This window comes from Cinclus cinclus, chromosome Z, assembly GCF_963662255.1.
Source record: "Cinclus cinclus chromosome Z, bCinCin1.1, whole genome shotgun sequence".
NCBI classification, from domain to species: domain Eukaryota; kingdom Metazoa; phylum Chordata; class Aves; order Passeriformes; family Cinclidae; genus Cinclus; species Cinclus cinclus.
In genome coordinates this window covers 75,916,509-75,944,504 of record NC_085084.1, presented here as the reverse complement: position 1 = coordinate 75,944,504, position 27,996 = coordinate 75,916,509, and the positions used below count along the sequence as shown (strand labels likewise).

Genomic DNA, 27,996 nt, shown 5'->3' with positions numbered 1-27,996 from the left:
CTGGAAACCATCTCCTGAAATGCACTAACTTAAACCCACTGGTCCTGCCTCACTTCTCAGGCCAAAAATTTCTGAAACTTCCCATGTACTTTTACAAAGTACTGCTTTATAAACAAAGGAAATGAGTTTGCTGTAAACTTAGCAGATCATTTCAGTGGGACTTGCTTCAGTTTCCCTTACCACCAGCCACCTATGGACAGATGAGTTCAACCTGTCATTACCTTCAAAGCTGTCTTCTAATTGCAATTGATAACGGTGGTGCTGAAGATAAAGAGCTTATGCCTTAAGCTAATTTATATTCCATCACCTCATCTTTCTGTTTCATCAGTGTGGAGATTATACGCTTGGGTAACAGTTTCTACATTGACTGGGACCGTAAAATGTATTACCCACTGAATGACACGCCAGCTCAGGCTCGAACCACTACACTCAACGAAGAGCTGGGGCAGATCAAGTACATCTTCTCTGACAAAACGGGAACTCTCACCCAGAACATCATGTGTTTCAACAAGTGCTCCATCAATGGCAAATCCTATGGTATGTTTGTCTTACTCTCTGGGTTTTCTTCATTGTGTGTGTCTTCATCCACAGAGACTAAATCTGATATCCAGAAGAGAGTGCCATGTAAGGAGCTGAAGTGATCAAGGGTAAAGCTGCCCATCATGGATGTCTGGACAGCCTGATAGCATCACTTCCCATGTATTAATTGTTTCCCCCTTTTTCTCACTCTTTTATCTCCCTTTACTGCCCCACTATTATCCCAACTAAAGAACCAACACTATTTGTTTCTCCTCATTTGTCCCAGATTTTCACCTGTACTCAAATTTGGGTGTTTTTTCATGATGTCACTAGTTAGGTAATCACAGCGTTTTTTGGTATTACTGACATGGTTAGCCAGATATTGCTAACCTTGCAAAACATGGCATGTAACTCACATCACTCACTGCCTCCTCTAAGCACTTGTGAAATCAGACATCCCTCATGGGACTTATCCACAAATTTTGTCAGCTTCACACACTGTTGTCTCTCAACAATTTCTTATATCATGAGCAGTGATTTTCCATATCCTTTTCAGGTAGCTGGATTAGTCAATGACCAAGTCTTTGTCTTCACACCTGACATTCTTCACCTACCAGATGAGAGAAAAGTTTGTAGGGAGTTGGACAAAATGGGAAACATGAGTTGTTAGCTCTGTTAGATCCTAGAAATCATTGATTTAAAAGGTTTGTTCATACTATGGCCCCAGGCAGTTTTCTTCATACGGCTCAAGAGGTGCTAGCACTTTGCAAACTGCCTAATTGATTAACATCATTAGATGCCCCAGAGAAATTAATCACTGCTTATTTGTGTATGGATGCTTGCTTTGCCTGTGTCAGACCTGCTGATGCACTAATGTGGCACAAAGTTTGCATCTTTTCTCAGTGCTGTCAGCTGACCTAATAAAAGAAGATATTTCTTCCTATGAATCTGTGCATGTTTGGAGACCACCTTATCTCAAGCAGTGTTACTATCATATCTAACATTAGTACTGCTAAACAGTTTGAAATCTCTCCTATCAAATGTCCTTAACTGACTTTCCTGAAGTGGATGTCACCACCGACATAGATACAGGGTAAGGGTTCAAGAAATGAATGGGAAATACATGCAAAGAAGGCAAACAGTCTGTTGCCTGTAGTTTTCTATATATTTAACTTCTTCCTTGCACACTACTGCTCTGCTGCTCAGGGGCATTCAGGAAAGCAATTCCAGAAAGGATGATTTTGTTCTGCTCTTCTACAGAGGCTTCAGGGAAGCATATATACAAAAGCCTCTTGGTTATGGATCCCAGGGAATCAGCTGATGCAGGTTCTCAGGAGAGGTGTTTACTGTGTTTCTTTTACACACCTGGGGCCTTTGTGAAGGTACACCAGCATTACAATTGACTTTGGTCACAGCTGAGCTTGCTGGTGCAAACATGAGTCAATCATTCCTGTAATTCATTGCATTTCAATCTTATTTCAATGAAGTGTTGGGACTGGGTAGCCTTGGCACAGTCCAGACCTTCCTAGTGAAACTTTTCTCCCAGCAGAAGTTTTAATAATGTTTCTTGGAGATGACATGTCTTTAATTGCTATGATCAGATCATCCATTCAGGGAGAATCAACAGAGCAGCCTTGCTACCTAGATGTGGGGAAAATGGGCTTTGAAAACTCCTTTTCTTTGGGTGTCCAGGGACTGCTGCAAATAGTACAACCCAGGAGTTGGATTTTGGAAGAGAATGCACATGAAAGGTCATCCTCTGGATGCACTTTCATTTCCTACTTAGTACTAGAAATTGTATCCTCTGTGTTCAGCTCAAGACAAGTCTTCTTAGCTCAAAAGGCAGTCACTTTTATGCTAACTGCTTTGTGTTTCAAGCATCTGTCAGTCTCTGGATTTTGTCATGGACTAACATAGAAACTGATTGTTATGTATCATCAGTTGTCAGTGTCCTTGTCAATGTACTGAAACTTAAAATAGATTCTAGCTTAGAAACACTTTACCCAATTTTGTGGCTCAGAGCCTGCACTTAACCCACAGTTTGTGGCTATAATTTCCTCTTTCTTGCTTGCAGGTGACGTATATGATATGTCTGGGCAAAGGATAGAAATAAATGAGGTAAGTGCTCAAGTGCTATCAGGACCTGTGTTTTCAGTGGACCTGGATAAGTACCAGTGGACACAACCCTGCATAGCTTATGTTTTTGACCCTGCAAGAGCTGATCCTCTTGATGCTTACAATAGAGATTAGTGTACCTCTGGATGTCAGAGAATTCCCAGAGTTAAGTTCCTTTCCAGTAAGCCTGGGTTAAACCTGCAGGTCAGGAGCAGCTCACTGTCCCCTCTACTTCACCTGACATCCTGGTGAATGCACAACTTCTCTTGAACTCTTGACCATTGGTGTTTGCTGGAGACTTGGGACATTGATGGATTTTATTAACCTTGGCAGTTAATTAAAGCTTTAGCAAGGAATTAGTGAATGCAGTTCATACCAATAGGGAGGTCGCTGTCAAATTCCTCTAACGTCTGGACTTCAGATAGTGTGAAAATATGTAATTTCTGCATTTTTCTTTAACCCCTTCTTGTGGGCACAAACACATGTCTTCATTTCTAAAATGTCTAAAAGCAGCATGCAGTAATCCAAATAACAAACAGCAAGATGATGATGAAAGTTCCACTCCTCCTTAAAATGATTCATTTCCAGTCCATTGAGAACTTAAATTGTCCACTGAAACAGGCTGTTTGTGCTGAGTTCTGTGCCTCCAGCCTACCCTGTCTCCATCAGCCTTGCTTGGTGACACACACTGGATCCCTGCCAACTGTCCACCCCACCCTGCTGCTCATGACACTGTCTGGAGCAGAGTCCTGCTGCCCACACATCCACGATGTTGCTGTGCCTGGACCTTGCTGCACAGACCAGTGAGGGAGGGGTCAGTCTGTGCTCTTGGACTGAGTGCTAAATGTCAGTGTGCAGAGGTCAAAAGGATGATTCCTGTCCTGGAAACTCTGAACTCACCAGGGATGGGGCGGGAGTCAGAATTGTCTGAGGCAGGCTTGGCAGTCCATTATTCCATGACACATCATGTGGTGAGCTTCTGGACATTTCTCCAATGTGTTCCATTCTGCTTGGAGCTCCTTGTTTTTTGACAAGATGGGCAGTGCCTGTGGAGTTTAACCTTTACTTCACCTGTCTGTCCTGTTTTTCCATATCAGGATTTTTTTCTGGCTTTGAGAGAACATTGTAGGTAAGACAGACTTTTGAATTATTTTAAACTCTGCATTCCACTATCAGAGGCAGCCTTTGACATCATGAGCATGATGCTTCCAAGCAGACCTGTTAAAGGCAGGCACTTCTTTGCTGTAGGCATCCACTGGCAGGGATCCTGTTGGAGCATTAGCTGCCACTCAGAGAGGCAGTTTAGCTAATTGGTTCTTAGCCTGAGTGCTGCTCTGAAAGACACATCTAGTGCCTGTCCTATGATTAAATACCTTTCATAACCTCTCACATCCTTAAATCCACCAATCTGTCACAAGCAGCCAGCCCTGCAGGATAGGGTCCTTTGTAAATGTGAGGAAGAGAGAGGAGCTGTGTTGGGCAGGCATTGGTGCACAGCCATGTGAGAGCTCGACAAACCAAGCCATGTTTTTTTCAGAACACAGAGAAGGTTGATTTCTCATACAACCCGTTAGCCGACCCAAAGTTTGCCTTCTATGACCACAGCCTGGTGGAAGCTGTGAAGCTGAATGATGTCCCAACACACAGGTTCTTCAGGCTGCTCTCACTCTGCCACACGGTGATGCCAGAGGAGAAGAAGGAAGGTGAGGACTGGTGAAGGCACTGGAATGAGGGGTTATGTTCACCCACACCACAGAATGTCTTCTCTCCACAGAAGCTGTTATTCGTCCTTTTGGCTCCTTGGTGATTTTATGTAGTGTATAGCTACACATAAATCAGTGTCTTTGGAGATGCCACATGGGAAGAGAAAGGACCAGGGCCTTCATTACCTGTGTGTTCCTGTGGTCGAGCTGACACTACTTCAAACACCCCATCTCTGGAGTGTGGAAATTGCAGGTGCCACAGCTTCCCTGAGTTGGCAGAGGCTTGCCCCACTCTTTCTACTCTGCTCCTAGTCCCAAAAGGCAAAGAGCACCTATCCACTGGAGACTCATTAGCTCCTCTCACCCAGTGTTCCCACAGATACTAGGTCAGCCTCCTCAAATCCCAGACAGGATGAAAGCCATGCTTTAAAGGCTAGAATCAATTGACAGGTATGAAGAAAAACACTGATCAAAAAAATACATGCAGATCTAACTACAAGGGGCTAAGCCCAAGGAACCTATCCTCTCAGTGAGATGTTAAACTCCAAAGAGAGTGATTAAAATCTCCAAAAGCATCCAGGGTGCCTCTTGCACTGTCTTGGAGGATGGGTTGGTGGGACTTGATAGAGATGAGTGAACATAAGGTGCTTTTTAGTGCTGCACCTCTGTGAATAGACAGAAAAGCAAAGAGATAACTGCTATATTAGATTTTGCATTTTTTTTTTTTTAGCTCAGAAATAAGTCAGAAGACACATTACATTTCTTTTTCTTGTGTATCAGGTAACTTGGTGTATCAAGCACAATCTCCTGATGAGGGAGCCCTAGTCACTGCTGCCAGGAACTTTGGGTTTGTGTTCCGGGCTCGCACACCAGAGACCATCACTGTCGTGGAAATGGGAGAAACAAAAATCTACAAACTTCTGGCCATTCTTGATTTCAACAATGTTCGCAAGCGAATGTCTGTGATTGGTATGTTCCCTTTGCTGCTTTCTTTCCTTCCTTCTTTTTAGGTACTGGAACTGTCCCTCATTCTGCTATGGTGCATTTTTCTAGGAGATCTCCTTTGCAATGTGCCCTGAGTTAACATTTATTTCTGAGGACTTGAGATGGGCTGCTTTGACTTTATAATTACACAGCTACACTGCCAGAAAAATACTTAAAGGAGGCAGGTGGGACAAATCTCCACATCTGGACCACAGTGATGCAAACCAAACTCCTAAAGACACTGGCTTTACATATATCTTGCCCCCCTCATTACAATGCAAGAAAGGCCTTTCTTCTAGTCTGCTTTTAAATTGACAGTGAAATTTGAGGAAGTAGGAAAGGAGAAAGCAAGAACGAACTGAGAAACCCACTTTCCCAAACAGAAAATGGAGAAATTATGTTTCACAGCCTTTATTAACACTCTAACATACTCTAATGTTTCAGGAATGTTGCAATTGTAGTTACAGTTTACTGGTAGGAAAATAGGAGAAGTGGACCAGTTCTCTAAAAACAAGTTGTTGCTAACTTTTGAGTTCTGCCTGTAGGGATCATGTAGTTCCTGCTCAAACCAATGCACTCTCTTCTTTTCTAAGCAGAACTTGTCTTGAATCCTGGGAGTTTGATAAAACTTGGGGAAATTCAGACAACTGTAAAAACTGTTTTTGGCATTGATGGAAGGGCCTCAAAAGACTCAGTCTGGGATTTGTAGCATTTCTTTTCCTCTTCCTCACAGTGCGGAGTCCAGAAGGTGACTTGACTTTGTACTGCAAAGGGGCTGACACCATTCTTTATGAACTGCTTCATCCATCCTGCAACTCTCTCAAAGAGGAGACCACAGAACACCTGAATGTAAGAGATTCCTTCTCAACAACATCTCTGCATTTGATGCTTTCCTTTTCTCCAGAATGTTTTGTCTTCAGGGAAAAAACCCTCAGGTTTTAGAAACAGCACTTAAGCACCAATTTGAAGTTATGGAATAGAGAAAGAAATTAATTGCTATGGCCTTAGGTCTCAAATTAGTTGCCTAAGCATGTGCACCAGGTGCCATTTGGACTGCTTCAGGACTGTGAGCATATCGAAGGAGATGTCCTTCTGTCCTTCTGCTCTTCTCTTGTAAGACCTCATCTGGAGCACTGTCCCATTCTGGGATCCTCAACGTAAGAAGGACAAGGACCTGTTGGAGTGAGTCCATGACTATGAAGATGATCAGAGGGCTGGCATACCTCTCCTGTAGCTGAGAGATTTGGGTTTGTTCAGCCTGGAGAAGAGAAGGCTCTAGGGAGACCTTATAAAATCTTCCGGTACCTGAAGGGGCTACAAGACTGCTGGAGAGGGACTTTTTACAAGGGCATGTAGTGATAAAACAGGGGTTAATGGCTTTAAACTGAAAGATGGTCAATTTAGATTAAATACTAGGAAGCATTTCTTTACTATGAGGGTGATGAGACACTGGAACAGGTTATCCAGAGAAGATGCAGATGCTCCATCCCCAGAATTGTTCAAGGCTGAGTTGGATGGGGCTCTGAGCAACCTTGTAGAGTAGAAAGTGTCCCTGCCTATGGCAGGGGGGTTGGAATGAGATGATCTTTAAGGTTCCTGCCAACCCAAGACATTCTATCATTTTATGATTCTCTAATATGTACAAAGATGGCAAATCCAGTGCAGGACATTTAGAAAACCTGTGACTTGTTTCCGATGCACCTTTACTTCAAACCTGGGGAAACACCTCCCAGAGATGTATTTCACAAATGCATCTTTGCTGTTCCACCAAACACTGAGCTCCATATTGTCCATCTGAAAGCACAGTTGCAATGACTTGCTGAGATCCGATGACTAGCTGTGCTCATGCTGTGCATTTCAGCCAGAATTCATACCCAAAAAATCTTGAACCCACATGCAAAATTTGAGGCTGTGTTTTGTGTTCATTTAGGCCTCACAGGGAAAAAAAAAATACCTTGTTAGTGTAAAGCTTTAGAGCCAGAAAGTAGAAAAGCTCTTTTGAGGTTTTCTTTTTCTTTTTTTTTTTTTTTTAAATAAGGACCATGGGTGACAATCATAAAGTGGTCTGGAATTGCTATGTGAAAATACCCCAAGGTTTGTGGGCTAAGGTGTCGTGTTTTCACCTTTCCTCTGCAGACTTTGCCAAGATACTTTTACCAGTCTGCTGTCCTGGGTCCTTTGTAAGCCAGGTGACCAGACTGTTCTTGGACCTTTCTGCCTCACCACTGTCTTGCAGGAGTTTGCTGGAGAAGGCCTGAGGACACTTGTGGTGGCCTATAAAAGCTTGGAAGAAGACTACTTTCAGGACTGGATCAGGCGTCACCATGAAGCCAGCACTGCCTTGGAAGGACGGGAGGACAAACTGTCAGAGTTATATGAAGAGATTGAAAAAGACCTAATGGTTGGTAATTCAGGGAATCTGGGCCAAGCTGTGGGGGAGGCAGTGAGGGTGGTGGTTTGTCAATAAACAGCTCAGTATGACTTCAGTAAACACTGTTCTGCAAACAGCTCAGTGGGCTGTGTGACAGGAGCGGGTCAGAACGTGACAGCCCTGGGTGTTCACTGGCACCTCCGTCAGGAGCCCATAACTGGGGTGTCAGCCACCAGTTCAGGGGAATGGTTTTATTTTTACTCATGTGGGCGTCAGAGTAGCTTTCTTGTGATGAAGTGACATACCAGAGCCTGCAGGGTGTGATGTGGACACAAATATTTCATAGCTATCCCTTGTATGTGTGAATGGTTGATCTATTTATTTTCCAGCCTTTGAAATGGCAGACAATGAATAATTCCCAGTGCCCCTGACAGTGTCTCCTTTGTTCTTCCAGCTCTGGTCAGGACGGGTGGATGATATCCATGAACATGTTTGTGTCAATTTGAAATAGAGCTAAACTGTGATCTTCCAGTCATTCTTCTCTCCCTCAGTGTTGTTACAATTTTTAAATGCCCCGGAGGATTTGTCTGTGTTTTAGAGCCATGAATAATGAATGAAAAGCACGTGTGTGATCTGAGGAGAAGCAATCCAGCTCTCAAACTCGTGGCAGTGCTTTCCTAAAACCCCAGAAATCCTGGCAGACACCTTTGCTCCTTCCATTAGTTGTATGCTCAGAATGCCAGCAGGGCTCAGGGAACAAGCAAGTGTGAGCTGGGGAAATGTTGGCCTTGGAAAGTTCATAGTCTCTCTAGCTGGGTCAGGGACTACTGTAAAACAGGGACTGCACAGTTTTGAGGACCCTGTAGAGAAGTGCCGTCAGAGCTGTTACCTACATCAACAACACTCGTAGCTGAAGTATGATGGACATCCCAGGATGCCAAAAGGGATCCCAGGCTTAAAGCCAAGCTCTGAATTTAGTCTCCAAGCAGGAGGTAGGTGGTAGCAGTGAAACCCGAGCCAGCAGTGAAATCTCTATGTCCCTTTGACGACAGGTTAAAGCCACCAGCTATCTGCAGTACAGCACAGCTGTGATCAAGTACCACACCAGAGGAGGTTTGGGGACATGGATCCACAGTGTCATTGTCCCTCTATTAAAGCTCTATCTGCCATGAAGGGAGCACATGGAACAGCACAGACCTGTAGTTCTGCAAACATTATTGTAAATAATTTCATCCCTATTCATAATCAGAGCCTGGGTGGATTAGAGCATAGAACATCTGCAGGATGAGGGTTATATTCTGTACAGTAAATTTGCTGACAAAGAATGACAATCAGTACAACCTTATTCCTAGGGATTTAATTTGTGTTTGCTTGAATGATTAGGTTTAATGTTTTCTCGTTTGGTAGCAGTGGGAGGATTTAACCAGCCTCCTGCCATTTCTGTTAAGCTGCTAGGTGCCACAGCCATAGAGGACAAGCTACAGGATGGGGTCCCACAGACAATTGAGACTCTTGCCAAAGCCAACATCAAGATATGGGTTCTCACTGGAGATAAACAAGGTAAAAGCACTACAGCTCTGGATATTTCTTTTCTCCTTCACTGCTGAGGTGTTTCTGCTAAGACCAGTGTTCTCATGCTTTGAAAACTGCACAGAAGACAAACTTAGAGAGCTTTGCTTCATTGCCAGTTGTGCAAAATTTCAGTTAACTGGAATTAGACCAGATGACTGTAGCTTGTGCCTGTCCTTAATTTCTGTCATGAGAGTGGAAGCAGGGTGAAGGCAGCATCCTTTTCCTTTGGAGAGGTGAGACTAAGCACCCCATAGTCCCTGACCTAAGCTGTGAAGAGGTGTCACCTTCATCCAGTTGATCATTCAGGTGAAGAAGGTGGAAAAACTCTTGTCCTGCTTTTCAGAAACTTGAATGTTAAAGTGGATGTTGGGAGCAATTGAGTTTGCATTCAGTTTTTTGTTTCAGGGTCTCATCATCCCAAATAGAAACAAAGGAAACATAGGCTTTTGGAAGTGGAAAGAGCAGCAAATAGATCCCAGTGAATTCTTTTGGAGACATTATATTTTCACTGAAACAATGGTGTTTCAGGGAGGTCAAAAGTGTTTTCAAATAATTTCATCCAAGAATGAGCAGAGAATTTTTGAGAAAAATGAAACATTTCATTTTGTCATGTTCCAAATGCAATAGTTTTTCTATAAAATACAAATTTTTTTTCAGAATTGTATGGAAAAAATGTCATATTCTTAGTCAGAGCTGTGGTTTGGGGTTTTCTGGAAGGAGGGAGGGGGCAAGTAAAAAATCCAAAAAAAATTTTTTTAATCAACGTGAAATGTTTTTTGTTGCTCCAAGTATGTTGGCCAAAGGGTGTTTTAAGCTATTTCATTTTGGTAGAGTTCTTTTTTCCCTGTGGTCTTGTGAAGTCAAATTTGCTGCTACATCCTTCAAAGTGACTTTCCTGGCTCTCTTACTTTTGACTCTGAAAGGCCCCAATCTCTTCTGAGTCATAAAGAGAGCTATTGACATATGAACAAAAAGGCCACAGAAGTGGGTGAATTTGGGGCTGCTGAGATGGATTATGTTCCTGGCTTATCTTTCCCAGAGACAGCAATGAATATTGGTTACTCCTGCAACTTGCTGAATGATGACATGGCAGATGTTTTCATTATTGAAGGCAGCACATCTGATGACGTACTGAATGAGCTGAGGTAAATGGCTGAAAAACAGTTTCAGTGCTCTGCACCAGCACTGTCTGTGTTTTGTATCTTTCCACCTTCTTTTTCCCTGTCAGCTTTCCTTGCTGCAGTTCATTCAGGGACCTTAGGTAAGGGAGAGTTGTCTCCCTGGAAGATCCAGAAGTTTAACACAGTGTAGGAATCTCCTCTGAGCGTAAATGCTGAAGCTCCTTCATCCAAGAACTCAGATTAAATGCAGGTAAAAGGAAGCAGAGTCAGATAGGGAGTATCAGCTGAAATTGACCAACGAGTTATCCTGAGCAACAAAGGCTTTTATTTGGCCATTGCTGTACTGCTGTAACTATTTATTCACATTGCTGTCCTTTGTCTGGGTATGTCCTTTGTCTGGATACTTTTTTGGCAGTGTCTGAGAACTTACCCTCCTTCTTCACCTCCTCTGTAGACACAGGTTCTTAGGTAAAGGTGGAAAATGGGAAAGGTTTTCAGTGCTTTTTTCTTGGAATAGATGGTTGCCGGATGACATGCACAGAAAACTGGATGTCCTTGTTTAACTTAAAATCAGCAGAAGTTTAGCAACACTTGTTAGAGTTTCAGAAATGTGGATGATCTGTGCAGACAGCAGCAGCTAAACAATGCATATTGTTGTAGGATACAGTAAAAATTGGACTGAGGGAAGGGAAAGCATCAAAGGGAAGCATTGATTTTTATTTTCATAAAGTTGTTTTTACAAAACATACATATTTGAAAGATTTCTAGATTGTAATTATCCTGGATTTCTTTTTTTTTTTTCCCCTTTTTACTTTTTTAGGAATGCAAGAAAAAAGATGAAGCCAGACTCCTTTCTGGACAGTGATGAAATCAACATTCAGTTTGAAAATTCTTCGAAAAAACAAATAATTGTACCTGATGAGCAAGCAAATGGGGTGTATGGTCTGGTTATCACTGGCCACAGCCTGGTAAGGAAAGTTCAGAGCCTTGCTAGAGATGACTTCCCTGAAGAACTTACTGCAAGACATACTGGAAGTCTGAAAAATGCTTTAAAAATTAAACACTAGAGGACAGGGGTTTTTTTCCCAATTTGAAGATTAGTTTTAGTGGTTATCTAAGACATCAAAGGTGACAGGAACAGAGAACAGTTGGCCTTGATCTTTGGTGAACAAGAGGGGATAGATCCTATCCCCTCTGGAAATGATATGCTGGATGATATTTAATTTCTGGAAATATACTAGAAAAATAACCAGGTTTGTGTTTGCAGCAAGAAGATAACATGAGATGTGTGTTTCAATGCCAAGGATGTATTCTACTAAATATAGCTGAAAACAGAAATGCTTATTTTATAGGATATAGATCTTATGACTTAACTAATATATTGATCTCTCCCATGATGTTCTTCCAAGCAAACTGAAGCAATGAAACCTAGATGAAATTGCTAAGTGACAGATGAAGGACTGCTTGGCAAACATGGCTCTGAAGGGTTCACTGTTGATCTAAAACAGCATTTAGCTGTCATCTGCAGAGAGCTATCCAACATCTGTTTGATGCTCAGTGTTTGCATTAACTGTTTAAGAGAGCAGGTAACACAGGCTGGGAGAGAGTACAAAGAAATCTGAGTCAGGCATGATCTGGAAAGCATAGGGGGAAACTGAGTCAGTTGGGATTTCTGAGCCTGGAGAATACTAATCAGTCTTGGTAATACTCTTCAGATTATAAGAGGTAAACAAAGTAATGGAATTAAACTGAGGTAAGAGAGTTCTGGATGAAATGTCTTCCTGGTGAGAACAGTGAAACTCTTCAAGAAACTATCTCTATTAGGAAATTTTTTAGAACCAGTTAGAGGGAAAAAACCAAAACCCAAAAGAACCAATTTAGATCAATTGAAACCTGTCTGTAAGGAAGGTTTAATTTATGTCAGGTTTATTTATCTGTTGTATTTTACTTTCCCAGATCTCCGAGAAAGCAAATAGACATATTTAGAAAGTTCTGGGAGGTGCTGCCTCCCAGAAACAAGGTGCTTCTGTTCCCTGTGGTTGCTAGCTTTCTTAATAACAGCCCAGAAATTTTCACTCCCAGCTCTATACCAGCCCAGAAAATTACTATTAAGAAAATCTAATCTTTCTCTACTTTTGGCTCATGTGTCATGTATACAGACCCCAAGCACTCTCAGACAGTGTCTAGGCTGTTAAGTACCTTTTCTCCCTCTTTTATACTCACTTCCTCTTGAACTCTAGGGCCTTTAGATACCCACTGCAAAGCAGACAAGGGGTCTGTCAGGTTTGGACCATGTGCATTGCATGGACATCTGCTGGAAACCCCCTGTCTGTTCCTACTCCATCCCTCTAGTGCTGACCCTGGGTGCTGTGCTACCAGAACACCACTGGCAGTGATGGCAAACCTTTCTTTATGTTCTTGGAAGAACACAAACTCACCCACACCCTGGCTTGGGGATATGTCCCACACAAAGAAAGTCACATCTGGGCTGTGTGGGAGCAGCCAGTCCACACAGTGTAGACACAATGTGTTTCACCAGGATCATGGCTTTCTCCTCAGTGGGGACCACAAGGACCATGCAGACACAGATAGATGTCATTTATTTGTTTATTTCTATGAGCTTGAACAATGGTAGCAGTGCTGATACTGTCGCCTACACAGCACCTGCTGAGTGCTCTATCCCTGCCTGAAGAGTGGTGGGAGGGCAGTGCCAGGCTATGCACACATCTGGTGTTTCCTGAACAAAGCAGTGGACAGAAACTTGTCAGCATCCTTAATGGCATCATCATGCCAGTTGATGTGTATGCGGTTGCACCATTAATATACAAAGTTGGTGCTGTGCAGCAAGGATGTTGAGGCAAAAGCCATCTCTGACTGCACTGACCAGCAGTACTCAGGCTGAACCATGAAAAGGTCTCTTGTTGAGCAAGCCTGCTGCCGTGACAGAGGAAAAAGGGGACACTGGTGACTCACAGCTCTCTGTTTCAAAAAGAAAGAATATGTGACTCTCTGCCTTTCACAGACAGGGCAGTGGGCTTGCTGTAATGGCTCTGAGCAGGAGTGAGCCTTGTAGATTCCTTCCGTATATGTCTGCTAAAAAGAGACAACAAAGAACAGAGCCAAAAAGCATGATCTGAAAGAAATATGAAAAGCTCACAGCGCTCCCTCCTCCTCATGCAGAGCTGGAGGGGTAACTAGACATCCAATTATCTCAGTGTTTCTCAAACAGAAATAACAGAGCTGACTGATTTAAAAGGTCAGCACTCAGCCTTCTCCCTAGTTTTATGTTTTGCTTTGTCATGCCCACCTGAGCCTAACGTTTTACATGGTTTTTTTTAAATTAAGCACTTAATTAATTGAAATATTTTCTATTTATCTCCCAGATCTTAAGTAGTAATCCAAGAGGGATGAGCAGCTACTCTCTCACATGGAGATACACAAGGCTGTTTCAGGCCCCGCAGCAGCTTCCTGCTCTTGGTGTTTGGCACCTCTGCCCTCTGTCAGGTTACATCAGCCAGAGCAGCTGTGGTGCATGCCCAGCTGTTGTTCATACCCAGCTGTGGTGCATATCCAGCTACGGTGCATATCCAGATGTGGTGCACACCCAAAAGTGCAAGCTTGTAGGTGTAGAGTGCACAGCATGATGTGCAGTGTGGATGCTCCCTGTGGCTGGGTGGGTGGATTCACCCACAAGAGTGAGTGTAAGAGGTTGGCTTAGCTGTCGTGGCCACCTTGCTGCATCCTCTTTGTCAGGCCAGGAGTTGCTGCAAGCCTGCCCTGAACACTCCCATTCCTCTTTTCCAGGCTTATGCGCTGGAAGGGAACCTAGAGCTGGAGCTGGTGAGAACTGCCTGCATGTGCAAAGTGGTGATCTGCTGCCGGGTGACTCCCCTGCAGAAGGCCCAGGTGGTGGAGCTGGTGAAGAAGTACAAGAAGGCTGTGACCCTGGCAATTGGAGATGGTGCCAATGATGTCAGCATGATCAAAAGTGAGTGATGGCTGACAGCCAGCATGCTGCAGCAGAATGACTCAAAGAGATATTTGCTCTCTGAGGTGGGCTAGCAGCAGGAGCACATATCTGAGTGCCTCCTGTACTGAGTGCTTCCTTCTTTGTAGAAACAAGTGCATGCGTCCCAAATTTTGGCAGATCTCTACAGAGCACTCTCAGTACAGGTTAGCTGTGTCTCCTGCTTTCTGGGTCACAGTGGGCTCCTCCAGGAACTAAGGTTGCACTAAGTGCCTATTTTTTTGTTTCTAACTTAGAATGGACAAAATGGTTGGTCTCAATGATCTTACAGGTCTTTTCCGACCTAAATGACTCTATGATTCTGTGAAAAGTCCACATGGACTGTGATGTGTCAGTGTGTCTGCACGACCACCATGCCAAGGGCAATTTATGTAACAAAGAGTTTATATCATAGAGGGCCTGACTCAAAGCAGAAATAAAATTTCTGTGCCTGTAAATATTCTGTATAATATTATGTGGGGTGTTTTTTTTCAGCATTTCATTATATCAGGGCTGTTTGTTAATTGTCTCCCTAGAGTTACAAACTATGGCTTCCAGACCTCTCCATCCTTGAGCATCATTTGATGCTGCATTACCTCAGTGAATTTATGAAAAAAAAGTCCCAACTAGGTATAATTAAATTAAGATTATTCAGAAAGACCTATTGCTAATCTTCCTTGTGTTAATTTGCAAGAATTGATTAACTGGAGCCTTTTAATTAAGAAAGAAAAGGCTAAGTAGAGAGCTTCAAGGGAGATAAGTCAGGCAGTCAGCAAAGAAAGGAGAAGAAAGTTAAAGTGTACATAATAATTAGAAATTAACCCACTCCCCCCACAGGAGGATTGAGACTGGGATTTTATCAATTCAGTTCAGTGGAAACCTCTGAATCTATCCAACCTTCAGCCATTAAGATAGTATTCATTAGTTAAAGCTGTATAATTAGCTGTCACATTAAACTTATATCCATATTTAATAAAAGCAAGTTACTACTAAAAAAATGTGACTCTTCTATCTAATTATTTGATTGAACTAATAAAGCCCAGGAAATGTAAAAAGGCTGTGGTCTGCCTTTCAGCACAGTGTTTGAGAAACTTTAAAATGTTTTGAAGATTTTGCCTGTCTGGGATGATGTTTTAAGGCTAGAAGGACATGCATGCATGTAAATAAAAGTCACATGTCAATATAAAGATATTGTTTCCTAACAGCAGCTGTTATGAACAACAGTATTCATGCTCCTGGAAAGTGTTCAGAAATAAACCATAAACTGTCACCAAACCTATAATTTCATTCAAATAATAAAAGCCCACTTAAGGGAAATGTATCACAGAGCCAAAATCATAGTGCTGCTGAAAGAATTAGTGCATCAATATTTTTCAGTTTTTAATAACTTTTCATCCTGACTTTTTATGAAGGCTGTGAGGTTATTAACATGGTGTTCAGTGCAGGGTAACTAATCTTAAAAGCAGGGCAGTGAAAACTCTCGGTGTAATGAGGTGACCAACGACCTTCCTGTTGCAGCTGCCCACATCGGGGTTGGCATCAGTGGGCAGGAGGGGATGCAGGCGGTCCTGTCCAGCGACTTCTCCTTCGCCCAGTTCCGCTACCTGCAGCGCCTGCTCTTGGTCCATGGGCGGTGGTCCTACATCCGCATGTGCAAGTTCCTCAAGTACTTCTTCTATAAGAATTTTGCCTTCACCTTGGTCCATTTCTGGTATGGTTTCTTCTCTGGATTCTCAGCACAGGTAGGTCCAGCTTTGGTTTTGCCAGAGATGGTCAGAGGGCAGTACCTCTCCTGTGAAGACAGGCTGGGGGAGGAGGGCTGGTTCAGCTGGCAGATGAGAAAGCTTCAAGGAGATCTTAGAGCACCTTTCAATACCTAAAAGTGCTGCAAGAGAGCTGTAGAGGAAATTCCTAGCAGGGCCTATTGCGATACAACAAAGGGTAATGATTTTAAACTAAGCTTAGATTCATAGAACAAAGAAGTTTTATACAATGAAGTTTGCAAAACACTGACAGAGGTTGCCCAGAGAGTTGGTTGATGCCCCCTTGCTGGAAACATTCCAGGTCAGGTTGGATGGGGCTCTGAACCTAGTTGTAGATGTCTGTGCTAATTGCAGGGAGGTTGGTTAAGATTAATTTTACAGCACTCTTCCAACCGAAACCATTCTGCAAGTCTTTAACTAGTGTTTTCAAGCCAAGTATCTGGAAACATTTTACAAGAAAAGAAACTAAAGCATTCCTCCCACCTCACTGAACAAATTCAGGTTAATCTTCTTCTTCTCACCCACATGGGTACAAAGCACATGTTGCTGCCTCCATTGTGCTGCTGCTGGAGGGTGGACACCTGGAGACAAAGTAAATATATTATAGAATCATATAATCATTAAGGTTGGAAAAGACCTCCAAAATCATTGAGTCCAGCCATGAACCCAGTGCTGCCACATTCACCACTAAACCATGGCCCCCAGTGCCACATTCATGTTTTTTTAAATACTGACCACCCTTGCAATGAAGATTTTTTTTCCTAATATCCAATCTAAACATTCAGCAGCATTTAGGTGCATTATGAAGCACGTATGTTACTTGCAGGATTTTCAGATGTATTCAAAGTGGTAACAACCATCAGCTGATGACACAGATTAGAGGTTGGTGCAGATCTTGTAGTTAGCATATTTGGAGCAAACTGTTTAATCCTGAGATGCCTGTGGGCATCATGAACTTGCAAGAGGAGCACATCTAGAGTGAAAAAAATGGTGTTGGTTCACAGCAAACCTGCCTCCAACTAAACACAGATGTGGGGAGTGCAGATATCCAGGGGGTGGGGGTGCAGAGTGGTGCAGAGGGATCCTGCTCTGGCTACAGCCAGCAATGGGTGCTGAGCAAACTGGGCTGGTATAATATGATCCTTCTGTTTAGGGATGCTGGGCTTGACTCATCTTACCCCTTTTGTCTTAGTAACATCTCAAAGGTGCTGCAGCAAGTAGTTGCATATACTTTCAAAGAAATAGAAAACACAGCTTTTTGCTAACTTCTCTTTCTTTGTTTTTGTATTTTTTTCTCAGACTGTCTATGATGAGTGGTTCATTACACTTTACAATTTGGTATACACCTCTCTCCCAGTGCTAGGAATGAGTCTCTTTGATCAGGTAATGTTTCTGTCATTACTTTGGGGGATTTTATTCATAGGGGGTTTGTCTCCAGGTGCTTTAAGCTGGTTCCTTGAAGCAAAAGCAGCTGATCTTTTGGCCACATACTTTGGTAATCCTTGAAATAATATCCTGACAGAGGGAACTTGGACTACAAAAAAAGATGCACCTGAGAGAAGGTGTATTCCCTCCTAGTCATATGATTTAGGTTTAGATTGTCCTGTGAATAACAGGGAATTGAGATAAATACAATTACCCTGACTTGGCCTGTAGGTTTCAGTGTGTGATGAGATTTTTTGGGTTAGGCTGCTGCCTACAGCACTAGCTGCCATTGCAACTCTCCCCTGGAGCAGTCATACCCTATTACCTGTGCTCCTGAAATCTGTCAAGTGACTTCCTAGTGACCAGACAAAACAATTAATTAACTGGATCTTTGAAACCAATATTTGCAAGGTCAGCCTTTTTAGTGAATTCTTAATTTTTTCTACAGTAATTTCACACAAATTTCAACCTCTTTTATATTGTTTGACAGGACAAAGGAGCAATAAAACTGCTCCTATATGCATTTTGCAAGTTAAATAAATAGGAATTAGCTACTTTCCAGTGGTTCAGTGCTCCACTCTGGACACTTAAGGGATCCAAGTCAGACAGCCTTGCCTGTGTGGGGAGGTATTTTCTAACCCTTAACTTCCAGTCAATTCTCTGGAGAAAGACAGTCTGCTTTAGAAGAAGTGTATATTCTTTCTTATTTTATCAGCTGACATTTTTTTTTTTATCACAAGAAAGGTAAAATACATTATGGAAAATATGCTCAGGTGACCTTGGGATGTGCCATGCCAGTAAGCAGTACTGAGTGAATTGTGTGCCATGCTTTCCTCATGGGAATGCATGTCACAGGGATGTGGCAGCTCTAACTGGGTCTGTGTGTTTGGCTGGGTAGCTGCCAGCAAATCTGACAGTCTCCTCTGTGCTTTCAGGATGTGGATGATCGCTGGAGCATGCTGTTCCCTCAGCTATATGTGCCTGGCCAGCAAAACCTCTACTTTAACAAGGTGGTCTTTGTCAAGTGCATGTTGCAAGGGATCTACAGTTCCCTCATCCTCTTCTTCATCCCCTATGGGGCCATGTACAATACAATGAGGAGTGATGGGAAGGCCATTGCTGACTACCAGTCCTTTGCTCTGATGGCCCAGACCTGCTTACTGATTGTGGTGTCTGTACAGGTAAGGCATCCCAGGTAATATTTTTAGGAATTAATTGTTGTTTCATGATGGCAGCATCTGGGGGGCCAGCAGGGGCCTTGACAGCATTGTATTTGCTACTGCATTGTCCATTCTTGCAAAAAAAAAAAAAAAGTTGCTTGACACCAGATTAGTCTACTCAGTTCAACAGACCAGGAGATTTGTATGTTATAAAAGATCAGGCTGACAGGAAAGAAGAGTCTTTGCCTTGGGAAGATTGTAGTCATAAGAGACGAATCAGTTAAGACAGGGAATAGAGAAGGACATGTTCCAGTTTTGTGGGAAGGGTTTGAAGCACAGGACTGTCTGTCTGCCATCAGGCAGTTATTTATAGATTCTCCATTATGGAGATGTCTCTGCAGTCTGGCCCAGTGCATGATGTATGTGTGACGCAGCCTGAACTTGCTGGAAGAAATAGCTAGGACTTAGTGGTAGAAAATTCAGATGGTACTATCAGGATGAGAGAGATTTCTTAAAAGAAAATCAATCAATCACGATTCCCTGGATAATATTCCCTGGATAATTCCCTTCTGCTGTCTGAAGTCTTTGCAGTCTTGTTCTCCTAGCTTTTAATGTTACATCACAGCTTAGGAGAGGGGAAATAAAGCCTGACTTGTTTGAACTTACTGTATTCAGCTCTGGGGCACTCAGCATAAGAAGGATGAGGGCCTGTTGGACCAAGTCCAGAGAAGGGCCATGAAGTTGATCAGAGGGCTGGAGCACCTCTGATAAGGAGGCTGAGAGCATTGGGGTTATTTAGCCTGGAGGAGTCTCCAGGGTGACCTCATTGCAACCTTACAGTTCCTACCAGGGGCCACAAGAAAGCTGGGGAGACACTTCTGACAAGGACGTGTTAGTAATAGAAGAGGAGTCACTGGCTTTGAAATGAGAGTGGGTTTAGATTAGATACTATGAACAAATTCTTCTTGTGAGGGTGTTGAGGCAGAGGCACAAGTTGCCCTGAGAAGCTGTGAATGCCCCATCCCTGGAAGTCTTCTAAGTCAGGATGCGTGGGGCTTTGAGCAACCTGGTCTAATGGAAGGTGTCCCTGCCCATGGCAGTGGGGTTGGAACAGGATGATCTTTAAAGTCCCTCAATATCCTGTCTCCAGGACCGGCCATTAGTGAATGCTTGAGAAGAGGGCAACAACAGGATAAATATCATAATCCTGCCTTGAATGGTTTCCCAGAATCTTATGATTTATGACTTGTTATTTCTTAAGACTTGAGTGAATGGTATTCTCAGGGGGTGATGTACAAAGCAGAGGACAAGATTTGTTCAGCACAGATCTGCTAAATAAGGAAGGCACTGACAATAGCTGTATTGCTCTGTTCTTCCAGATTGGCTTGGACACTTCTTACTGGACAGTTGTCAACCAGTTCTTCATCTGGGGCAGCCTTTCTGTTTATTTTGCTATCACCTTCACCATGTACAGCGACGGCATGTACCTGATCTTCACAGCCTCCTTTCCCTTCATTGGTAAGCCTTGGGACAAATCTGGATTGCACTCAGAATGGGCATACTTCAGAGCTGAAAGCTTCCAAGTATTTATATATATATTTTAGTATATATTGTTGCCTTTTCTGCAAGAAATGCCAGGATATTTCTGAGGGTTGCTGGGATTTATTTTGAATCCCATCCATCCAGGTGAATATGTGCCATGTTCCCTTCCTTATGTAAGAGTGGACATTCCTGTGCAGTCATGGGAATGGTCCTTCAAATAAACCTATTGATCTGGATGGGATGCTTTCTGCTGCTCTTCTATATTTGGGTTACAGGCATCCAATTTTTACAGTTATCTAGGAGCATCTTATTTGTAGATATGTGATCCTTGTAAATAAATTAACATTTTAGCATAGGAAGGCACAGAAGCACAACATCCAGTCAGATATGAGAAAAACGCCATGTGATTATGGTGAGCCTTCTGCCAGGTTAAATGGCAAATTCCCTAACAACAAAACACACCAGTAGTGACCAGTTGTCTGCAGTCATTTTACATAACAGATTTCTGAACACACACAAAAAAATGAAGGATAAAAAATGTGTTTGTCTCCTGAGACTTTGACCAGGAAGAACCTGTAAGTAAGCAAAATAATTCAGATGATTTTAAAAGCTCTGTGCATCTGTAGCCAATATAGATACATTGTTATGAGTCTCTACTTCTGAAATCCCAACACTTTCTATTTCAAGTCTCAGATTTTTGTATTAATAAATGCCTTCATTTTTATACTGACTTTTTCAGTAAAACTTGTTTTGTCTATCTTCACTGCAACAGCAAGGAACTTAGAAATACCTGAAATGCAGGTCAGTTGTTGCAACATACTTTTCAAGCAAATGATCATATCCACTTTGAGATGGCTTTTAGAATCAAAAATGCTGAGTGAGAGAAGACAGAATGTCTGTTTAGTTTCCCAAGGCAAGTAGATAGTTGGACTGGATGATCTTGAAGGTCTCTTCCCATCTTGAGGATTCTATGATGATTATAACTCACTTGCCAGGGGTATCTCATCTGCTGCTCTGTTATTGTTACACTGGTCAAAGAAGCCATAATACTGAGGGTTAGTTAATAAGGTGCCAGTCTGAAACCATTTTTAAGGAAAGTGTTTCTAGTCTGGACTGAGACAATTTGTTTACTTGAATTTCAGTGAGGTTGTATTACAGCAGGATTTGGCCAACTGAAGAGAAAACATTCAGCAAATATACTGCCAACACCAGCATCATTAAGCCCTGTAATGAGGGCTTTGCAGATTGTTTGTTCTGTCTTACATTCCCTCTGTTTTGTAAAAGCCAGAAGTGAGCACTTTGGTTTCAAAGGAGGTGTCAGTGACATGCCACATGGCGGTGGTGCTGCCAGTACCCCCATTAGGCTACCCAGTCTGTGCAGATCCCCAGAGCAACACATGCTCCTCTCATAAAGGGCTGTGATTCCCATCGTGGACTGGGCAGAGCCAGTACTCCATATCCTTTAGGAAATGGTGCTGGGAAGCAAGAAAGGAATGTTCCTCCCTTTGCACTAGAGTCCTGGCAAAAGTGGGAGTCCTGGGCTGCTGCTTAAGAGCTCCTGAATGTTTATATCAATCCTTGCTGTGATTTGACTCCTCACAGAGAGAAAAGATTCACTTTGACACCCTTGCCTACCTGGGCTGTTGCTGCAATCATGTCTGGACATTGCATTTTTATTTGCTTTTCTTCAACAGTGACACCGGCTTTGCAGTTCTCTCTTCAGCCAGTTAATTTCACTATTGGAGATGATATCTGCCTTGTATTTCGGTCTGTTTGCCAGATGCTGTGAAATCACAGAGAGCAACAGGGAATAACGGTGGGAGGTGCCTCTTTTGCAGCTTTAATCATGCGTTTGTTTTCCAGGTACGGCTCGGAACACCCTCAGCCAACCAAACGTGTGGCTGGCCATCTTCCTCAGCATCATCCTCTGCGTGCTGCCGGTGGTTGGCTTTCGATTCCTGAAGGCTCAGTTAAAGCCAACTCCCAGCGACAAAGTAAGGACATACCTTATTAAACCAGAAATCCTGCTTACCATGGTCTAGGAGCTCACTGTGGAGCCACATTGCATGGGCTTGGCATCACCTGGAGTGTGTGTTCCTGTGGCTGCAAGTACTGCCATCTGTCTGTCCCTTACTCCCCAGAGGAAGAGGATTGAATCTGGGGTTTGGCACCATTCAAACCATCTGCAGCTGGGACCAAGGCTGAGATTATTTAGATGTGGATTAGACTGCTCTGAGGCAGGAAAGCTGCACTATTTTTAGGTGCAGGGTTTCAGCACTGGGCTCAATGACAAAGGAGTGGCATGTTCCTCCTGCCCTGGTGCTGTGTAGTTTTTAGCCGACAGATTGTAGGCTTTCAGCCTCCACCAGGGAATATATGTTTGCTGGGGATTTTAAAATTTATTTCAGAATTGACTTTTTGTAGCCAATAGCTATATGCCCCCTCTGGAACCAGCTTCCCTCCCATTCCCGGGAATATGAAGATGTGGGCACCAGGGCAAGGAGAGACAGGGAATGATGGAGTGGGGCAGGGAGCACAGTGCTCACTGCGTCTAAGGGACCCCTCAAGAGCATCAGCACACACAGAGCTCCCCGGGCTCGGTTCCCAACAGGAGCATTTGCTGAATGCTACTGCCACCTCGTGCTTCTTTCCTCGCCCTGCACCGAGCTGCTGCCAATCGGTGTGAGAGCACAGCCCCAGGGGAAAGCACTGCAGTTGACATCCTCGGGATGTCTGTGGAGCTCCACAGGCTCTCTCTGACTGTAGGAGAACGTGTTAGGGGAATTCTCAACCATTGCAGAAAGGGAGGTGGGTGCTGGAGAAGACTCCTAGGTAGGGAGGTCCTTGGGATGCAGCTGGAGGCAGTCTGAGGGTGTAAAAATGGGCTGAGTTTAACCCAGCTGAGCAGAAACAAACACAGCTGTCACCCAGGATCCCAGCCTCACTGCTGAGGTTGAGCACGCCTCTCTGTCTAGCACAAAAGTACTTTTCTCCCTCCTCTTGGAAGTGAATGGTCACAGGAGAGGTGTGGGGTTCCCACTCGGAGTCCCCCAGCTGGCAGGAGGCAGGCCTGATGTACAGAGGGGCCAAGCACCTGCCACTGCCAATGTGCCAAGCAAGAAGCACAGCGGTCTGGCAGCTGGGGGCTCTGTTGAACCACAGGCTCTCAAGAGCAGCCTCCTGCATTAGACAGCCCCATTCAGAAATGGTTCTTGACAGCAGATTAACTCAGTGGCCACCTGGGAGCAGAAAGCCCACTGCCTGCAAATAAAGTCCATCTGCCAAGGAATACAGGAATCTCTCTATTATCTCTGTAAGCATTTGAGGCCAGGTTGCATGGGGCATTGATCAACCTGATATAGTGGCAGGGGGTTTGGAATGAGATGGTTCTTCCAATCCAAGCCACTCTGTGATTCTATAATTCTATAACAATCATCATTATAATCATAAAAATCTTAAGTGCACCAGAAACTCCCTTTAGTAGTGTGTTTTCTATATTAAATATCCCAATTTTTAAATGTTTCTTTATTATTTTCTGGAATTTTGACTTGTAGAGATGACTTTCACATTTTGGGTGATTTGACTGAAAGTCCTGCAGTCATACCCCAACCATGGCATTGCACAGCTGTGGGGGATAAATGGAAATAATTCCCTCCTATGACCTATATATGATGCTCCCATGAGCACCTCTTAGAATAGAAGATTCCCTTTCCTCATTTTTGCCTTTGGATTCCTGCTTTTTGTTTCCCTTTCTCTGCTCCTCTTCCATCGTGCTTGTGAATAATGATACACTTTCTGCTTTTTCCCACCTTATCTGCTGATTTCCAGGTCCTGCTGAAGATCAAAGAAGCAAAGAAGAGGCCCCCTCCACCCTCACCCAAGAGACGCCTGCGCCGGACCAGCACCCGCCGCTCTGGCTACGCCTTCTCTCACCAGCACGGCTTCGGAGCACTCATCATGTCTGGGAGAAACATGCGGCCAAAATCACCTTTTGCCACAACGGGAACATTTTCACCAAATAGTGACAAATATAAACACAAAGGATTGTAACAAAAACAAAACAAAAAAGAAAAATACACCCCCCCCCCCTTCACATTCCCCATAAAAACAAAACAAACCAAACCAAAGTAAAGGGCAGTCAGGAGAGGAGGCTGTGCTGCCTGCAAGGCACCGAGCCAGTGGCTGCCCAGAGCTCTGCTCTCCGGGCTGCCAAATCAAGGACTTGGGGTTTTCCTTTCATCCAGGTGCACTCTCTGATTCTAGTTTCTTTTCCAAAGATGTGTTCCACTGCTAGGGAAGGTGGCCAGGGTGAGCTGGAGTGTGGAATTGTATGGTATACCAGAGGGCCTCCCTGGCACAAGAGATAATGTGCTGTGGGAGGCATCTCTGCTCCCTGAGATTGTTCACAATGCTATTTTTTTTTCTCCCTCTAACTATATACCTCCAAGCAAAGAGAATTCCAGTCTGAGGAAAAGGTTGGATTGGCAGTGTCTTTCTCAGTCATGTGCCTTCATTTTTCTTCATGAACCCACTCTGGGCCGTATTACTGGGGTGACAGTATTCACCCCAGGTGTGCCTTAGGCCCAGCCACACAACCCACAAATCCACAATCTCTGTAATGTGTGATTCTGTGGCCTTTTGACTGTAATCCACTTTCTCAAGAGATGGCCAGTACCAAACACCACCCTCTTCCTGCATCTGCCAGCAGGAAGTGCTGCAAGCTCAGAGAAACCCTTAGCTGGTCAAGGGACCAGGAGCTGACACTCATCATCCTGCCCTGATTTATCTGGGTTACAAATCTGCTCTTGTAAAGGGTTGATGTCCTCAGAACCCTCTCAAGTTTTGTAACTGGGCACCAGCCATTTCATTAGAACTTAAAATAAAAGAGCAGAAGGCACTCAGGCTTCCTTATGGATCAAAGCATGAAATCTGGCCCCTGAGAAGCCCATGCCATGGTTAGGGCTCCTCTGAGCTGCCAACACGAGGCATCTGTCCTCTCTTAACAGAATGAGGTATGTGCACATCTGGCTTGGTGGAGATCACACCAGAGTTATTGAAGCCAGGAAAGCTATTTCATGGCCAAGCAGCTGAAATAGCCTTTACCCCACTGGTGCTGGGGCTCAGTGTAAAGGACAAAGCACGACCTGGTGGCTCCCTCACCCTCCCCGATGAGCAGAGTGGTCACGATTCAGAATAAGTTAGTGAGGCCTCAGGAATCTCTGCAGTGTTTCATGGCTGCAGTGTTTCTCTGTGCTGGCTTAAATTTTACTTGGGAACAGGTTATGTGTCAAACACTGGTGGTAGAGCTGGAAATCCTACTAGTCTGACTGCCAGCAGAGGGACCTAAAATGCACAGACACAGCTAGGGAACATGGTGATCTTGAGGGACTGGGATTTGCTTGCAGTTTTGTTACACCAACTCCATAATCAGCAGGGTTGCTGGGTGGAAGGCCAGCGTGGCAGCATGAGAGTCCATCCTGCCAGCACTGCTGAGCTGTCTAAATGCAGCTTTTTTTTTTTTTTTTTTTTTTTTTTTTTTTTTTTTTTTTTTTTTTTTTTTTTGTGCAGAGGACTTAGCCCTGGCTGTTTTTAGGGTGGGGTTTTTTTTGTTGTTGTTGGTTTTGTTTGTTTGTTTGGTTTTTTTTTTTAGGGTTTTTTTTTTTGAGGTTGGATTTTTTTTCAGCTCTGTTATACAAATTTAGACTCCTTCCTTCATTTGAATTGGATCTTTTTTGTTCAGTAACCAGTTGATATTTATGAGACTCTGCCGTGAGTCTCTGAGCTGTCAGTGGAGGCAGTGTATGATGGCAAGAGGCCAGCCATGTCCCCATTTCATGGAACACCCTATGGTCCTCGTTTCAGCAGTTACTGCATGAGATTGTTTAAGATCTAACAGAAGGTTTCATCTCCCTGTGTTTTACTAAGCACGGGAAAGAAAAAAACAAAAAACCCAAACTAGTCTGTTGCACCTGCTGCTTGGGGAGGCTTGTTGCAAACTGCGGTATTAAATTTCAGCATGGTCAGTGCAAAACTGGGGCTGGGACTGGATCCAGACTTCGGTGTTTGGGAGCTGCTTGCTAGGGAAGGAGTAAATTATCTGGTAATCTCCCCTGGAAGAAGACACGTAAGTAAAGTGAGAGCCTGCACTCTGGCTGAGGAAACCACTGTGGTAGTTAATGCTTGTCACCTCCCCCTGATTTACCATCCACTTTGCAGAGACAATCATGGCTTTCTGATGAGGATTATGTTTTTCACAGTCAGCCTCCCTGGAGTTAGAAGAAAGAGGAGAATTTGTGCAGCTAAGCAGCCATCCCCATGATACCCAGACTGGTCTGTGGACTGAAAGTCCTATCAAAGCTGTTCCTGACGTCTGGTGAAGCAGAATATATTGCAGAGCAGCAGAGGCAGACCTTGTGCTGACAGAGCAAGGAAAATCTGACACTGTGCCTCTCCTCATACGGTTTACGTGCAAAGTACTCACCTTCTGGCTAAAAGGGGATTTGAAAATGTTGGCTACAACATGTAGGGGATAATAAAGCTGTTGGTGAGCTTGCACCAGACACAATTCTTTCAGTGGTTTGACACAATCAGCATTTGAAACACATCAGCTGGCAGTGATGTCTGTCTTACATCACTCCTGATTTTGTAAAATATTTTTTTTTTTTAAATAAAAAGAGAATATTGGGATGATAGATTCCTTGGCACTCTTGTTAGTTGATGTACTAAGTTTATAACCAGAAATGCATGGGGAGGGATGGTATGTGGGACAACGGATCTGAGACGGCAACCTTTTTCATCTCGGTATCCTGACGCTGGAAGCACAAAAATTCCCAAAATTTTCCATCCTGGCTGAGATGTTTTAAGAGGAAACTTAGAGGAAACGTCAGACATCCTTAGGCGGAGAACCCGGTGGGGGCGGGCAGCGCGGAGAGCCCGCCCCGTGGAGCGGCTGTAAACAGCGGAGCGATGCGGGAGATCGGTAAGGGACGGTGGCAGGGGGTGCGGGGACAGCGCGGGGACAACGCGGGGGCAGCGCGGGGACAGTGCGGGATCGCTGCCTCTCGTGTGCGCTGTGCTCTTCTTGGCTCCCCGGGGCAGGTCAAACCGTGTGTCATCGTCTGTGCGGTGTCTGAAAATTGTAACTTAGTCTTTTATGAAGCTCTGGGGTTTCACAGATATGTCAGAAATTAATCCCTGAAATAGATTTGGGATTTTGTTTCACTACCTCCCTGATTTTCGTCCTCATTATTCCATAATATAAATATTCAGAGTTTGAACATTGTTTTGCTGTTGTGCCTATACTTGCCACCCTGCTTGGCTGCAGTTTGGGGGTCAAGAATGATAATGCTCTGATGGTGTCGAGGCATTGGAGCATGAGCCCAGAGAAGCTGTGGATTCCCCATCCCTGCCAGTGCTCAAGGCCAGGTTGGATGGGGCTTCTGAGCAACTTGGCCCGGCGCAGGGTGTCACTGGATGGAACAAAATGCTCTTTAAGACCCCTTCCAACACAAACCATTCTGTTATTCTTTGATAACCAGTGTTTCCTTGTCTTATACTGCGGCAGAGGAGAGCTTAGAACATCTTCTCTCTCCTCTGAATGCACAGGGTGACAATGAGCAATCTCTGTCCCTAATGCCATGGGTCAGCAGGTGTGTTTGGGCAGAGGCACCTCAGGGGTGTTTTCCACTGCAAACTGCAACACCTGCATTCCTTCC

The 27,996-nt window shown here is 43.9% G+C and overlaps 1 protein-coding gene across 1 annotated transcript in view; it reads left to right on the top strand.

Moving 5' to 3' along the window:
• LOC134057010 (phospholipid-transporting ATPase ID-like) overlaps positions 1-24,341 on the top strand; it is a 51,337-nt gene extending 26,996 nt beyond the window's left edge. Inside the window, exons 12-27 of the mRNA XM_062513978.1 lie at positions 329-537; positions 2,594-2,637; positions 4,172-4,337; positions 5,118-5,306; positions 6,055-6,170; positions 7,558-7,722; positions 9,141-9,252; positions 10,304-10,409; positions 11,206-11,353; positions 14,190-14,373; positions 15,910-16,133; positions 17,454-17,537; positions 18,515-18,760; positions 20,119-20,257; positions 22,145-22,275; positions 24,110-24,341. Of these exons, the coding sequence (XP_062369962.1) occupies positions 329-537; positions 2,594-2,637; positions 4,172-4,337; positions 5,118-5,306; positions 6,055-6,170; positions 7,558-7,722; positions 9,141-9,252; positions 10,304-10,409; positions 11,206-11,353; positions 14,190-14,373; positions 15,910-16,133; positions 17,454-17,537; positions 18,515-18,760; positions 20,119-20,257; positions 22,145-22,275; positions 24,110-24,331 (2,485 nt within the window). The 3' untranslated portion in view covers positions 24,332-24,341. The remainder of the gene's footprint in view (positions 1-328; positions 538-2,593; positions 2,638-4,171; positions 4,338-5,117; positions 5,307-6,054; positions 6,171-7,557; positions 7,723-9,140; positions 9,253-10,303; positions 10,410-11,205; positions 11,354-14,189; positions 14,374-15,909; positions 16,134-17,453; positions 17,538-18,514; positions 18,761-20,118; positions 20,258-22,144; positions 22,276-24,109) is intronic.
• Positions 24,342-27,996: the final 3,655 nt, after the last annotated feature.